The sequence below is a fragment of the Vombatus ursinus genome, unplaced genomic scaffold (genome assembly GCF_900497805.2).
Source record: "Vombatus ursinus unplaced genomic scaffold, bare-nosed wombat genome assembly UNPS02014923.1, whole genome shotgun sequence".
NCBI classification, from domain to species: domain Eukaryota; kingdom Metazoa; phylum Chordata; class Mammalia; order Diprotodontia; family Vombatidae; genus Vombatus; species Vombatus ursinus.
In genome coordinates, this window is record NW_020954701.1 from 529902 (window position 1) to 546009 (window position 16108).

The 16108-nt window shown below is 38.5% G+C and overlaps 1 protein-coding gene across 1 annotated transcript in view; it reads left to right on the top strand.

The window, feature by feature from the left end:
• The window catches only part of RNASET2 (ribonuclease T2), a 45374-nt gene extending 33515 nt beyond the window's left edge, over nt 1-11859 (top strand). The window contains exons 8-10 of the mRNA XM_027843549.1: nt 2666-2711; nt 6506-6580; nt 10569-11859. Of these exons, the coding sequence (XP_027699350.1) occupies nt 2666-2711; nt 6506-6580; nt 10569-10769 (322 nt within the window). The 3' untranslated portion in view covers nt 10770-11859. The remainder of the gene's footprint in view (nt 1-2665; nt 2712-6505; nt 6581-10568) is intronic.
• Nucleotides 11860-16108: the final 4249 nt, after the last annotated feature.

Genomic DNA, 16108 nt, shown 5'->3' on the forward strand with positions numbered 1-16108 from the left:
ATTGATGATGAAAGGAACTAAGAACCCTGCATGCTTGTCTGGCCTAGAAATGAGGCCAAAACAGCAGGATCAGGGGCTCAAAAGCCACTTGCATGTGCTGTGTTCCCTGCAAATCTGACAGCTAAGGACCGGCCTGGTCAGTTGAATCAAGGTCGAGGAGAAATTATTGATTTTTTCCTCGATTTCATTGGAATCAAGAGGAGAGACCATCTTCTCCACCATTTACATGCCCTCCTGCATCAAAAAACTGAGGGAAAGACAGGCGGAGAACAGAGCGAGTGTTTGAGGGAGTGTCTGAGGGAGCCTTAGTTTACCTAGATGAGGCAATATTCAGTGCTGACAGAAAGGACAGTGCCTTCTCCCACTGTCCTAGCTTTAATACAGGGCCATTAGGGTAGCCACGTAGAACTAGGTTTTTAGCCCTTAGGGAAGTGACTGTATTATGAAATTACATTTCTGAAAGTAGAAGTATAAGTACAAGAGATATAAAAACCTGTCTATAATCTTCATGTTTCACAGACTCTAATTCATTGTATGTATGTTAGGTGATCAGAGAAGCACCCTAATTTTGAGTCCATTGGATAATAGTATTATAGATTTAGATCTGGGAAGGATATATTCAATTGGCTATTTAGGCCAATCTCCCCATTTCACAAATGAAGAAACCAAAGATAAGGGAGGTTAAGTGACTATCCCCTGATCACACAACTAATGAAAATCAGAGGCAGGATTTGAACCCAGCTCTTCCCAATTCCAAGTGCAGATCTCTAACCATTATGCCACTCAAATGTAGCCTCTTCATTTTACAGAAGAGGAAAGAAAATAAGGCCCAGAGAAGGAAAGGGATTTGTCAAAGGGAACACAGCTAAGTAAGCTGCAGAGCCAAGATTCAAACCCAGGTCTTTAGACTCTAGCTTCAGTATTCTTTCCACTACCATACTATCATACTTGTTTCAGAATCATTTACTACCAGAAAGGATTGAGATACTGTAGAAAATAAAGCTGTTTGGGTAAGAAGGAGATGGGCATACCTACCTATAATCTCAGCTACTGGGGAGGCTGAGGCTGGAGTACTTGACGTCAGGAATTCTGAGCTGCAGTGGGAAGGGAGGGAGGATGGTGGAAAGAGGAAGGAAGGAAGGAAAGAAGGAAGGGAGGGAGGATGAAAGGAAGAAGGAGGGAAAGGAAAGAAAGAGGGAGGAAGGAAAAGAAAACATAGGTATTAATATTTGCCTTTTTGTAAAAAACTTCATATGACTACAGATACATATATATATATATATATATATATATATATATATATATAAAATTCCTGTGTAGTCTTCATTCAATAAACTTTTTTTTTAAGGCATTCAGGATTAAATGACTTGCCCAGGGTCACACAGCTAGTAACTGTCTAAGACCAAATTTGAACTCAGATCTTTCTCATTTCAGCGTTGGTGTTCTGTCTATTGCACCATCTAGCTATCCCAACAATTGATAACCTTTATTGATTGTGGGGGGACTCTTTCCTTGAGTTTCTTTTACACTAAGGGAATCAGACATACATACAGGGTGAACTAAGTGAGCAAAGCATCACAGAAAGTGTCAAATGAGTGGCACGGATGGTAAGAATTCATGGGGGGAGTTTGCAGAGGGATCCCTCTAGGCTGGAATAGTCCGGGGAAGGCTTCATGAAAAATGTGCAAATTACTTTCTTTGGGATGATGAAGCTGAGAATCAGTGAAATAGTCTATGGTTGACTACCTCCATAGCCCAGAGAAGAAATTAATTACATGGTGTTTTAATAAGATTTCTTAGAACAAGTTAAAACCTGCTGCTTTGGAAAATATTTGAAGACGGAAGGTACTTCAACCTTTGACCAAATAAGGTTGTCTTAAATCTTAAGACCTAAATAATTTCTTCTGTACTTTTAAATTTCTTGTTTCGTAAAGTGATTTAAAAGAAAAAGTAATCCCATGCGCAGTTGGGTGGTGCAGTGGATAGAACTCCAGGCTTGGTTTAAATCTGGCATCAGATGATACCTGACCGACCCTGGGGAAGTCACTGAACCCTGTTTGCCTCAGTTTCCTCATCTGTCAAATGGGCTAGAGAAGGAAATGGCAGACCACTCCAGTCTCTTTGCCAAGAAAACCTCAAATGGGGTCACGAAGAATTAGACACTACTGAACCGACCCAACAACGACAATCCCATTAAGAGCATTTATTTGTGTAGCATTGAGTCAGTAAAAATTTATCAAGGGCCTACTATGTGCCAAGCACTGTGCTAAGCACTAGGGATGAAAAAAAAGGCAAAAAACAGTCCCTGCCCTTGAGGATCTTGCTGTCTAGCGGAGTACTAGATTTGGAGTCAGGCCCTAGACATGCATCAGGGCTCAACTACTTGCTACTTTGGTGACCATGGAAAACCCATTTTATGTCTCTGGGTCTCAATTTCCTTAGTTGTAAAATGTCTTGGATTAGATTATCCCTACTGTATCTATCTACTATCTATATAGTAGATAGATATAGTAGATAGATAGTCCTAATTCTTATGATCTGTTTTAGACTTTCTTATTTGTACGTCTTGCATATAATATTTTGAGTAAACAAAAGAGAAGAAAATATATCTGAATTCTAAAGATGTGTAGTGCCATTGCTTTTTTGTTTTTGTTTTTAATTTTAGTATGCTCCTGAAGTTGGGGATAGAGCCATCTGTCCAATACTATCAGGTGAGTTTCTTACTTTTAAGCCTCATAGTTAACTAATATGCCACGTAATAAGACCAACAACCCTGAAAACCATCTCAGCCTTAACTAAGCAAGAATTGTGTTTTCTGAGCTGTTCTACTCAAACCATCTTTCATCTCCTCTTACGTTTACATGCAAATTTTCATTTTTAGTGTTTCATTTCCAGTGGATGCTGAATACAACATCAAGACTGTTTAAATGATTCAGTGATTACGAACATTTAACTCCTAGGGTTTCACTGGCTTAAATGGAAAGACTCTGACAGTTATTCAGCTTTGTGAAATGAGTCAGCTCTTTTGGCTTTGTTTCTAGTGGCTGCCTTCCAATTTATAACTACATTCCACTCCACTCCAATACAATCCAGCAAATAATTAGCAAATGCCTTCCATGGGCAAGACATCATGCTAGGTGCTGGGGATGCAAAATGGAAAACAGTCCTTCTTACTTTCTACTTGAGTGATTCCAGTTGACATTCTCAGTGCCGGTGGAAAACAAAAGAAGTGCAGTTGTCCTTTAAATAATTCTGCCTGGGTGTTGCTGATTGTGATCTTTACAAGGCTTTCCATTATGATCTGTACTTGTGTCCAGAACTTGTGATCTGGAGACATCATCGTCGTCGTCATCATCATCATCCTCATCATAGCAGCTAACATTTCTATAAGGCTTATTATGTGCTAGGCACTGTGCACAAAGCACCTTAGAATTATAATCTCACTTGATCCTCCTAACAACCCTGGGAGGTAGATTCTATTATTATCCCCATTTTACAGATGAGGAAACAGGTTAAATAATAAATCTTGAAAGAGTTAATACCAATCAGTTAACTGATAAGCATTTTTTAAACACCTATGTACTAGGCACTGAGAAAGATGATAGTGATAGAAAGACAAAAATGGAAGTCCATTCCATCAAGTAATTTACATATGTAAAAATAAATATATGTAAAATAAGCACAAGGCAGTTTTGAGAGAGACACTCAGAGCTAGAGGTGGGAGAGAAGAAAACCAGGAAAGGCCTCGTAGAGGAAATGCTGTTTGAGCTGAGCTTTGAAGATAACTTCATTCTAAGAGGCAGAAGTAAGGAAGGAGTACATTTCAAGGAAGAGAGGTAACATGTACAAAAAACTGGAGGCAAGAGATCAATTAGGGGGTTGAGTGTGGGTGGGGTGGGTATGTGGGGGCATGGATGTGGAATAGCCAGAAGGCCATTTTAGCTGAATAGGCAAGTGAATGAAGGGGAATGATATATACTAAGGCTGGAAAAGTAAGATGGAGCTAAGTGGTGAAGGATTTTAAAGTTCAGACAGAGCAGTTAGTACTAGATCCTAAAGGTAATAGGCAGCCAGGGTAGCTTCCTGAGCAAGATAGCAACATGATCAGATGTGTGCTACACTATGATCACATTGGCAGATAGGTGGAAGATCAGTTAGTAAGAGATAGATCAATCAGGGAACCCAATTAGGAAGCTAGTGCAGTGGTCCAGGAGAGAGGTGATGTGGGCCTGACCTAGTGTGGGGGTTGTTTGAGTAGAGAGAAGGGGTTGAATTGACAAGACTGGATGATTGATTGGATATATGGGGTGAGGCTTCATAGGACCATAGCTGCAGAGGTAGAAAAGAACCTAAAGGCCATTTAGTCCAGCCCTCATGTTTTATAGATGAGAAAACAGGCCCAGGAATTTTAAGTGTTTTGATCAAGGTGATATAGGGAGTAAGTAGCAAAGAGGGGATTTGAAGATCTAAGAAGTCTCTGTGTGTGTGTGTGTGTGTGTCTGATAGCAAACTGAAAACTCAACACAAGTTAACAGAGTGATATGGCAGCCCAAAAAAAAAATATTTTAGGCTGCATTAAGAGAGAGGCATGGTATCCGGAATGAAGGAAGTAATGGTGCTGTTTTACTCTGCTCTGGTCAGGCCACATTTAGAGTACTATGTTAAGATTTGAGCGCCCGAATTTAGGATTGGTTGAAAGAACTAGGGGTGTTGAGCCAGGAGAATATTTCGGGACCACTTCAAATATTCAGATACTTGAAAAACTTATCATACTGAAAAGGTATTAGATTTTTTCTGTTTGGTCCTTGAGGATAAAACTAGAACAAAATCTGCTGATAGGCTGATTCTGGTTTGATATGAGGAAAAACACCCTATCAGCTAGATCTCATGGGCTGCCTCAAGTGGGGTAGCTTCTCATTCACTCTGAGTTGTCTCTCAGAGGCTGGCCAAGCACTTTTATTGGTTATAGTTATTGTGGTGATAATGTTTCAGAGGGGATGCTTGTTCATGTGCATACTGGACTAGGTAGTGTCTGACGTCCTTGCCGTCTTTGGGATTCGTTAACTCTGGAGCGAGGGGGATAGGATGCAAGAAAGCTGGGCAGAAGGAAAGAGAGCTTGTGGGAATGAGAGGGGCTTCATGGTTGTAGGGAGGGGAGAAAAAGGAAGCGATGAAAGCAGAATTAGCAGCAGCACTTTGTGGCAAAGCAGCAAGATAGGCTTGAGGAAAGAGAGTGAGAAGCTCTCGACTTGTGAGACTTACATGTGAAGATAAGTCCTCAATAAATTGATCCTGGGACAGTTATGGTTGAAGATGTAAATGCTTCTGCTTCTAGAATCCCTTTAATTTCTTTGCCTTCCTCTTTCCTCGTCCTAACCAGGCAGCTAGGTGGCACAGTAGAGAGAGTACTTGGTCTCAGGAAGACCTGAGGTCAAAACCGGCTGCAGCCACTTGTGTGACCTTGGGCAAGTCACTTAACCTCTGTTTGCCTCAGTTTCATCATCTGTAAAATGAGTATAATAACAGCACCTACCTCCCAGAGTTGTGAGGATCAATTGAAATAACATCTGAATTGAATGTTTTGCAGAGTGCCTGGCACATAGTGTATAAATCCTAGTTTTTGCTGTTGTTAGAAGTTACTGTCAAGTATGATTGTTCTCTCTCCTGGGCCTGCTATCTTACTCATTTGTCTGGCATGAATTTCTTCATTGCCACTTGTTAGAAAGCCTTCCCTTCCTCTAAAGGTCAGCTGAAATACCACCTGCTCCATGAAAGTTTCCCTAATACTTCTCACTAAGTGCTTTTCTCTATCCTTATGTTTTTCCTAAAGTACGAGATCTCTCCTTCACCTCCCTCACATTCTGTGTCATATTATACTTGTAACAAAGGTTTGAGGTGGACCACATTCACATGATCTTCTCTCTCTGTCTCTGTCTCTCTCTCTTCCTCTTCCTCGTCCTCCCCTCCCCCTCTCCCTCCCTCCCTCCACTTGTTACTAGTATATTTTCCTTCTTTACTCTCATTACGTCAGATTCTAAGGAAAAAAGGAATATATTCTGATATTTCCACATTAATTGCTAAAATGGCAAGATCTCTCATTAATCAATCAAGTAACCGAACCCTTCAGCCTCAGTCTATTAAATCCTCTTAAAGACACAGTAAAAGCATTTACATTGTGAGGGAGTCTATTGAAGCTGGTGTTTGTCTATGTTGTTCTTTGATCACAGAAACTGTGGTTTATTTTCCTCTTTGTAAGCCAAGCACCAAACACAGTTCTATGCACATGATAGACACTTTAATAAATAGTAATTGATTTGAGATGAAGGTCTGTTGGTAGTATAACCATCTATCCTGCCGTTGATAATTTTATGTGTATCTCATGGACATACAGTATTATGCTACAGTATAATAAGGAATTTCAGAGTCAAATGGGTCCGAATCCAAAGAATGTAAATAGTTACATTAACTCTAAATAGTTGACATTAACTGATTTATTTAATTTCAGATTGTAGACATTAAGAATGCCCTCACAAGTGTGTATGGGGTAGTACCAAAAATTCAGTGCCTTCCACCAGAACAGGTAGAGTATGTTTTCTTTTCTTCTTTTTCATCTCTGCAATGGAAAACTGAGTTGACTCTTTCATTGAGCTTGATAACACTCGTTCAGAGACTAAAAAATATTAAGTCATATTTTCTTCAGCTTAGTTGCTCCCATAAAATTCTCAGGAACAGAGAGGAGTGGGGGTGGGGTCGGGTGAGGGAGTGTGTTTTAAACAAGTAATTTCTCTTCCCTTACCATGCTGGTGAAAAGTTTCATTAGTCTCTTCTCCCACTCAGAAGAATAGATAACTCTTTAAAGAAGGGCTGGAATGGAAGAACCATACACCAGCACTGCTCAGGGATCAAGTCCAGTCATTGGAAGGCACCTGCAGTTTTTAAACTGCTTAACTTTTAATTTTAACCTTTAATTCTTAAATTAGGAGTTTGAAAGAGACAACTGATAAGGGGCAAATAGAACTTTCGTCCCATAGTTGTGTGGCTTTCAGTTTTGCTATGTTTATGAGACATATGTGCCCTCTCATCTGTGGTAGTAAGTTTTGGTTTCTTACAGGAACTGAACTAAGAGAAAATGTTATGTACAATAACACTAGGTAGTTTCACTAGACCATAATAAATTTGTTTTTAAATGTTTTAAAAACTGATTTTATTGATATCGTTTGGCTTTATATTGCCTTAATTTCCCCATGTATCTCTCTCCTTTAAGTATCTAATAGATTGTTTCTATTCTATTTCAACTTATGTTACTAAAGTTTTAAAGTGATTTTGTTTTACAAAAGCCTCCTACATTCTGTACTAAGGTGATAAACAATGGCTTGAGGAAACAAGGCTCCCCCTTTTAATGGAAGTAATTGCTTAAAACATATGTAGCAACAGTTGCCATTCAGTTCTGTAGTTTTATACTTTTAAAAGTAATTTCACGTATGTTATTACGTGTTAGCTTCCTGGAAGGAAGGAAAATATGATTGTCTCGATTTTATTGATGATGAAATAAACTTGCAGAAATTAAGTCCGTGGTCCAAGGTCTCTCTGATAAGTCAGAGAGACAATAGAATTAGAATCTTTTCCAATTCCTGGTCCAGCATTATTTTTCCTAGTAACATATACATACATATCTATCTATCTATCTATCTATCTATCTATCTATCTATCTATCTATACATATATAGAGAGAGATACAGATATACTATGTGTATGTATTATATATGGATATTTTAATACACATACATATACGGATATACTTGTGTACACTTATATGTATAGGTATATACTGATAGATGTACTGTATAGTATATAGAGCTACAACTGGGACTTTTTATACTTTGGGATTTGAACCACAACCTGCACCTAAGGCAAGTGTGCCCCAAAAGGCTTCCTTAACTGATGAGTCTGGACAGAGAAAGATTCCAGCATATCAGCACAGGGCTGCTCCTGCTCAGGGTATAACAAGGGGAAGGACAGGGTGGAGAAGGAGCCCCACCCCCAGACCTCTGGGAGGGAGCTTACAATTTTGTCTTTCTTCTTATCCCCCCCCCCCCCCCGCCAGGCACTAAGTTCTGTTGTTTCTCTTCCCAAGGACATTTCTGTAAATTTGACAGAAATTAAATCCATGGTCCAAGGTCTCACTGATAAGTCAGAATGAAAATAGAATTAGAATCTTTGAGGTTCCCCTTCCTAGGTATGATTCTGTGCATTACCATAGATATAATTTTAGAGCCTAAAATGACTTTGCTTCTTAGACAAAGGCCTTTAGTAGGACAAAAGAAGAATTCTCGCAAGTCAAAAACAACATTTATGATCAAATAAAGAGAAGTTCCTTAGTGGATGTGATTTGCCAAACATTTTTTTCTAATGTATGAAATAAGTCAAATAACAAGTGCTTTTGCATTTGATTTTTAAAAGCTTTTATTTTAGAAGGGAGTGGTTTGACAGTGGGTTTAATACCTTTTCCTCCCCATAATTGTTCCATGGCATTAAACTGGAATCCTGATTTCCCAAGTAGTTTGAGTAGTAAGTATTTCACGAAGGGCTTATTTGTCCAAATGGCCCTACATATCATACGTCCGAGGAAAAAAACTACACATGTGGTATGTGTGTGCATGTGTATGTATGTATGTGTGCCTAGCTGAATGTATTTATATGTGTATACAAACTTTACGTTTTTGTGTTAGGATTTTAATGAACCAGAAAAATAAAAATTCCTCCCTGTACAATTCAAAATATGGCTTGAGTACTTCAACTTTAGTATAAAAAAAGGCCACCTATGCAGAGAGCAACATCTGTACTCCAACCTCACCCCCAAACCAATGACTGGTGGCCAGCCTTCTGATGGTAAGCCTCTCTCCACTTACCCAGGGTAGTCCTTGAAGGGCAGGCACTGTATTGACAGATGATCTTCCAGCTTGATTTAGGACCTGCCCAGGTTCTTTGTAGGTATAATCTTGGAGGCATCAGGATGGTGGATGATCTCTACCCATTTTACAACCAAGTAGTAATAGTGAAAAAAGAAAAGGATTTGTCATTAGAGAGATACAGGTTCTACTTCTGGTTCTGCCACCAGGTAACTGAATAATTTAGGGATGTCAGTCAGCAAGCATTTACTATGCTTACTTTGTGCCAAGCCCTGTGCCAAGCGCTGGAGAGACAAGAAGAGGCAAAGGACAGTTCCTGCCCTTAAGATGTCCACAGTCTAATGAGAGAGACAACAAGCAAATAAATATATACAAATAAACTATATACAGAATAAATGAGAAATAATTAAGAGAGGAAAGGCACTAGAAATAACAGGGGTTAGGAAAGGCTTCCTGTAGAAGATGGGATTTTATTTAGAAGTTAGTCAGGGATAGGCAGAGATGAGAAGAGAGAGGGAATTCCAGGCATGGGGACAGTTAGAGAAAAGGCCCAGAGATGAAGAGATAGAGTGTCTTGTTCATGGAACAGTGAGGAGGTCAGTGTCACTCAATCAAAGAGAATAAAGAATAAGAAGACTAGAAAGGTGGGGGAAGGCTAGGTTATGAAGGGCATTGAATGCCAAACAGAGGGTTTTGTATTTAATCTTGGAGGTGATAGGGAGCCATTGGAGTTTATTGAGTAGGAAGGTGACCTGGGCTTTAGGAAGATCACTTTGGTGGCTAAATGGAGAATGAATTGGAGTGGGGAGAGACTTGAGCCAGCAGGCTATTGTAATAATCCAAGCTTGAGGTGATGAAGGCATGCACTGGAGATGTTGCAAAGTTGAAATAAATAAGTCTTAGCAACATATTGGATATAGGAGAATAAGAGGAATTGGGAAGGTAGAACAGAGGGAAGGTGTAGGGGAAAAATAATAAGTTCTGTTTTGGACATATTAAGTTTATAAGATGTCTACTGTACATCCAATTTGAGCATGTCAGAAAGGCAGATGGAGATGCGAGAGTAGAGGTCAGCAAAATTTGGAGGAGGATAGGTAGATTTGAGGATCATCAGCTTACAGAGAGTAATTAAATCCATGGGAGCTGATGAGATGACCAAGTGAAGTTGTATAGAGGGAGGACAAAAGAGGGCCCAGGACGTAATACTCTAACTTCTGGATGAGGATCCAGCAAGAGACTGAGCAGGAGCAATCTGATAGAAGAACTAGGACAGAGTGATGTCCCAAAAACTTAGAGAGAAGAGAGTGATTAACAGTAGACATTAGGCTGCAGAGAGGTCAAGAAGAATGAGGATTGAGAAAAGGCCATGGGATTTGGCAAAGAAGAGAGGTCATCAGTAACTGTGGAAATCACTTAACCACTTGGCTTCTATTTCCTCAGCTCGAAAATCTCATGGGATCATAGATTTAGAACTGGAAGGGAGGTTATACAACCATGAAAGATCACACAGCTATTAGGTGTTAAAGCTAGATCTTCCTGATTCCAAGACCAGTGACCTCTTCACTACATCATGCTGCTTCTCATGATTCCATATGATTTTGGGGGGAAAACAAAAACAAGGACATGTTTTCTGAAAAAAAAAATTTTTTTAATTTCTAGGAAGAAGAAGTACAAACGCTTGGTCAAATTGAATTTTGTTTCACCAAAGACCTACATTTGAGAAATTGTACTGAGCCAGGGGTATACTCCCCCTTCCTGCAAGATGCTTTGTTGACTGATGAGACTTCCATGAGTCATGGGCTCTCTGTCTGTGAAGATGGCCCAGTTTTCTATCCCCCTCCAGAAAAGACATACCATTGATATTTGTATGATTGGAAATATGTCATGTCAGATGGCCTGTGTTTAGGGAAGCAAAAAAGTTTCACAAAAAGGTTCAACCAAATGCATGTTTACTTTTTAAAATTAATTTTAGTAGCTATTCCCAATGTTGTACAAAGGAAGTAGAGAAGAAAGGGTACATCACAAATCTGAAAAGCCAGTTTTTTTTTGTTTTTAAATAAAGTGCACAAAGTTTGTGTTTGAAACAAAAAAAGTTTTATATAAGTCTTAGTGAATCGTTTTAACATTTGCTATGTGATGACTTGTACAATTCATAGGGAATGTGTGTACCTCACATGGTGGATAATGCCTTTGGATGCCTGGAGTCTCCTCCTGCCTGTGCATGATAGAAGGACCACGATGTAGGTGTGCAGGCTGGTTTCTCAGATAGAACATTGGGTTACCAAGCTATTTTCCCGTTGTTCTACAGTACTTATGCCAAGAAACAAATACTTCAGAGTCTGTTCACTCCTATTTCTCTTGTATAACAGGTCTTGCAACCTGTATAACACATACAGTATTCTCACCAGTTCTGCTTGCTGGAGAAGGGAATACTGAGGTAGCAGGTATTTCTTCCTCCTTCTCCATATATAGGTGCCAAAAAACAAACAAACAAACAAGCCTTTTTTTTTTGCCAGAAGAGAATAGAACACTTCATATTATTTTCGTTTGTGGTTTGGTTTTTTTTTTTAAGGTTGTGTTGCTGGAAAAGTAAATAATTCAAGTTGGTTATTAATTAAGGTGACATTTTCCCTCTCTAAAGGTAATTAGGGCACCGTGGAGGACTTGGGCACATTGACAAGTAGGGTAAAATATTATGACAAAAATATAGTTTCAAAATGTGGTGCTTCTACTATCCAGCAGGAATTGTTATGTATCATCTTTATTTGGTTTCACAGTAACATAATGTTCTTGTTAATGACCCCAAACACTCCAGGCTACAAATAGATAACTGCAGTGTGAGAACCTGTACCCACTCTGTGATGATTTCATTTTTTTTAAATGGGGATTTCTAATGATCTGTGAAATCAGCTGCTTTCCATGCTTTATTAAAACGATCTTTTTATACTGGTGTATGCTTCCTCATTTCTCTGCCCTTATCAATCCTTTTACATTTAGAGAGGTTTTGTGATGTGAATCACCAATTTGAACTAATCATGCAAAGGACTAAATTAGATTGCTGTTAACAGGTTTTGTTTTGTATTTTTAAAAGCTTATTAAGTTTCAGGATTCTAATTGGGGTAATCTTGAGTTCCGTTTTTCAGGGTTTTATTTATGTTGCCTGTGAATTAGTAGGTATTATTGATTCTAAAGCCTTTAAAACTTAGCAGTCTGTACTTCATCAGAGTATATATTACTTCTACTGGTTTTCCCATGGAATGGATCACAATGAATTCAAGTTTAGGCTTTGTCCTTGCTCATTTTAACAAGCACATGTCAGAGAGCAGGAGATATAACATCAAAAAGTTAAAGGAAGAAAGTTCCCTACCTTCATTCTGTTGGTTGAAGGTTTAGACTGTCTAATATCTTGTTGCTCTGTTTGTTTAAATTCATTGAACAAATGTGATTTGTTTGAGCTCATCTTCTTTGTATTTCTTATTTCTATATTGAGAGTGTTGTCTAGCTTGGTTATCTCTAACTAGAGAAAACTCACAAATTCCAGCATCCTTCCGAGAAGTCTCAGTCAAGGGGACGCTGAACAAGAGAGAATTTTCATTTTGAACATAGTTTAATCCTGGAACAGGGCAATCTTTGTTCTTTTCTAAACGGCAGAGAAGAGAGCATTTCTGGTTGTAAGCTTTCTCTGTAACTGCTCCACACTCATTTTCAAGTAAGGGAAGGATTATTGTTCATAATTAGTGTCATTTTGGCAGTTTTTGAAAACAGGTTTAAAGATGATTAACACCTGGCTTTTACACACGCACAGTAAAGGATCAATAACTGTTTTCTAGATATCATTGAGAGTTAGAAGAGAACTTCCTTAAAGGCCATCCAGGCCAACTCATTTATCAAGTGAGGAAACTGAGTATTAGATGGCTTACCCAAGGTCACATAGATAATAGCCAAGCCAGGATTTGAACCTAGGTTCTAAAAGCCCAGTAAAATACTTTTTGCCTTACCTTATGGTACACCTAGTGAATGAATGAAAGAAAGGCCCTCTGTTATTCCCGTTCTTCAGAATTTCACGTTGCACTGGCATGTAGCAAAATGCTACATCATCAGTACTGTAAACTCTAGGCCTAGATGTGTGAGCTGGGGAAAGACACTCTTCCTGGGCCTTAGTTTTCTGATCTGCAAAATAAGAGGTTGAGCTGAATTATAGGATCATAGATTTAGAACTGGAAAGAACCTTAGAGATTGAGTCTGGCTTTTTTGTTTTATGTACGAGGAAAATAAGGACCCACAATGTAGTAAGGAGATCTGGAATTTAAACCCAGGCTCTCTGAGTCCAAATCTAATGCATTTTACCTGACAAAATTCCCTTCTAATTTTGACATTCTGTGCTTTTGGCTAATATGGGGCGGCCAGGTGGAGAGTGGCTAGAGTGCCAAGCCTGGAGTCAGGAAGGCCTGAATTCAAATTCAGCCTCAGACACTAGCTTCGTCACTCTAGGTAAGTCACTTAATCCCTGTTTGCTTCAGTTTCCTCATCTCCAAAATGGGGATAATAATAGTACTTACCTTGCAAGGTTGTTGTGAGGACCAAGGAGATAATTGTAAAGCACTTAGCACAGTGCCTGGTACATAGTATATGCACGATTTTTTTTTAATTAACTTATTTATTTTTAGTTTTCAGCATTCACTTCCATAAGATTTTGAGTTTTAAATTTTCTCCACCTTCCTCTCATTCTCCCTCCCCAAGACAGCATACAATCTGATATAAGTTCTACTTACACATTCATATTAAGCATATTTTCACATTAGTCATGATGTAAAGAAGAATTAGAACTAATGGGAGGAACCATGAGAACGAAGGCATAAAACAAAACAACAAAAGCAAATAGTATGCTTCTATCTGCATTCAGACTCCATAGTTTTTTCTCTGGATATGGACAGCATTTTCCATTGTGAGTCTTTTGGAGTTGTCTTAGATTCTTGTATTGCTGAGAAGAGCTAAGTCTATCAAAGTCCGTCATCTCACAATGTGGCTGTTACTGCATACAATGTTCTCCTGGTTCTGCTCATTTCACTCAGCATCAGTTCTTATAAGTCTTTCCAGGTTTTTCTGAAGTCTACCTGCTCATCATTCCTTATTGCACAATAGTATTCCAACAGTACATGCATGTTAGCTAATATTGTTGTTATAGCAGTTTTTCAAAGATACAGAAAGCTGTATGCAGTAAAATTGACTTTGTCAATCAGGCTCTCTGAGTTTACTATGTCCATTTCATTAGCCATACACATGTTTAGAGATTTGTAGACTGTTCTTCTACATAATAAGATGTACCCCTTTATACAGTGCTTTAAGGTTTGCAAAATGTTTTATATATACAATCTCGTTTTATTTCCATAACCCTAGGAAGTATAATTATCCCCATTTTACGATGACAAAACTGAGAGAAGTTAAGAGACTTACCCAGAGTCACAGCTATTTGAACTTGCGTCTTCCTAACTCTCAAATCTAGCAATTATCCATTATACCACCTAGCTGCCTAGTAAAAAAAAGTGGAAATCGAACTACAGTTCACTAACTAAAATGTTAGTAGAGCCTTAGCTCCAAGTTCCAGGTGATGAATCTCATTCCCATCATCTCCATTGTTTATTAACCTTACTTATGTTACCTTCTCCCTTCTTCTTTTCCTCCCTTCTGCCCTTCTTTCTTTCCTCAGCTATTACCCTGCCTGTTTGTTTCATGGTATTCTTCCATTGTCTGTCATCTCAGTGTATTGGTTCATTATGGAGTACAAATGATTTATATTTATGTTTTGGGGAAGGTTGAAAACCCAGATCAGTTTTCTTTTTCAAGAGGCTGGCTTTATGGATCTCAGTAATTGTTTCTGCAGAGCTGTAGGCAGAATTCAGTGTCCCCAGAGTAGAGCCTTTCTCAGTAATAGACTGATATCTCCTGGAGCTATTTAAAAGTGGAAATGATTATCATTTCATTCTAATTGTTTTACAAATAAACAATGCCCTGGGCTAGAATCTTATCTCCATTATCTTAGGAAGAGTCAGTCTACAGAAACTAGATTCTCATTTATTCTATAGCTAAGATACCTATGTAGTTAAGGAAGCATTAGAATCTGGTCTGGCATCTTTGTATAAACACTGGTTGTCTAACTAAGGATAAATAATTAGAATAACCTTGCTTACATAATCTTCAAAAAAGCATCAGATGGTGCATACCTTTTGATCCAGTAATACCACTGCTAGGTCTATATCCTAAAGACATTAAAAAAAAAAAAAGGAAAAGGACCTATTTGTACACAAAATATTTATAATAGCTCTTTATATGGTGGCTAAGAATTGGAAATCGAAAGGATGCCCATCAATTGGAGAAGGGCTAAACAAGCTGTGGTATATGGATATAATGGAATATTATTGTGCTATAGAAAAATGACAAGCAGGATGATTTCAGAAAAACCTGGAAAGACTTACATGAACATCATGATGTATAGTGAAGTAACCAGAACCAGGAGAACATTGTACACAGTAACAGCAATGTTGTTCGATGAAGAATTGTGGATGACTTAGCTATTCTCAGCAATAAGATGATCCAAGACAATCCCAAAGAACTAATGATGAAGCATACTATCCTCCTCCAGAGAAAGAACTGATATTGTTTGAATACAGACTGAAGCATGCTATTTTTCACTTTCTTTCTTTTTTCCTTTTATTTGAGTCTTCTTGTACAAAATGACTAATACGGAAATATTTTGCATAAATGCATGTGTGTAACCTATATCTGATTGCTTACCATCTCAGGGAAAGGGGAGAGGGGAGATGAAGGAGGGATAGAATTTGGAACTCAAAACTTTAAATAAAGTGTTGTGTTTTTTTTTAAAGCGTCAGATGCTCATAGAGCTATCACTAGGTGCAAAGCACTGTCTTGAGCTTCTTGGAAGAATTTTTTTAAAAGTACAGGACATGGCTTCTACCCTCAGTGAACCAAAAACCTAGTTCAAAAGATTAATCAATTTAATTCAACCAGCATTTATTAAACATTTGCTGCATTCCAGGCAGAACCATATGCAGCAGGTAGTATTACATGCATAGTGGATAAAGAGCTCCAAGTCACAAAATCTTGCCTCAGACACATATTGGTTGTGTGACCCTGGGTAAGTCACTTAACTTTTCAGTGTCTCAAGAAAGTCTTAGTCTAAG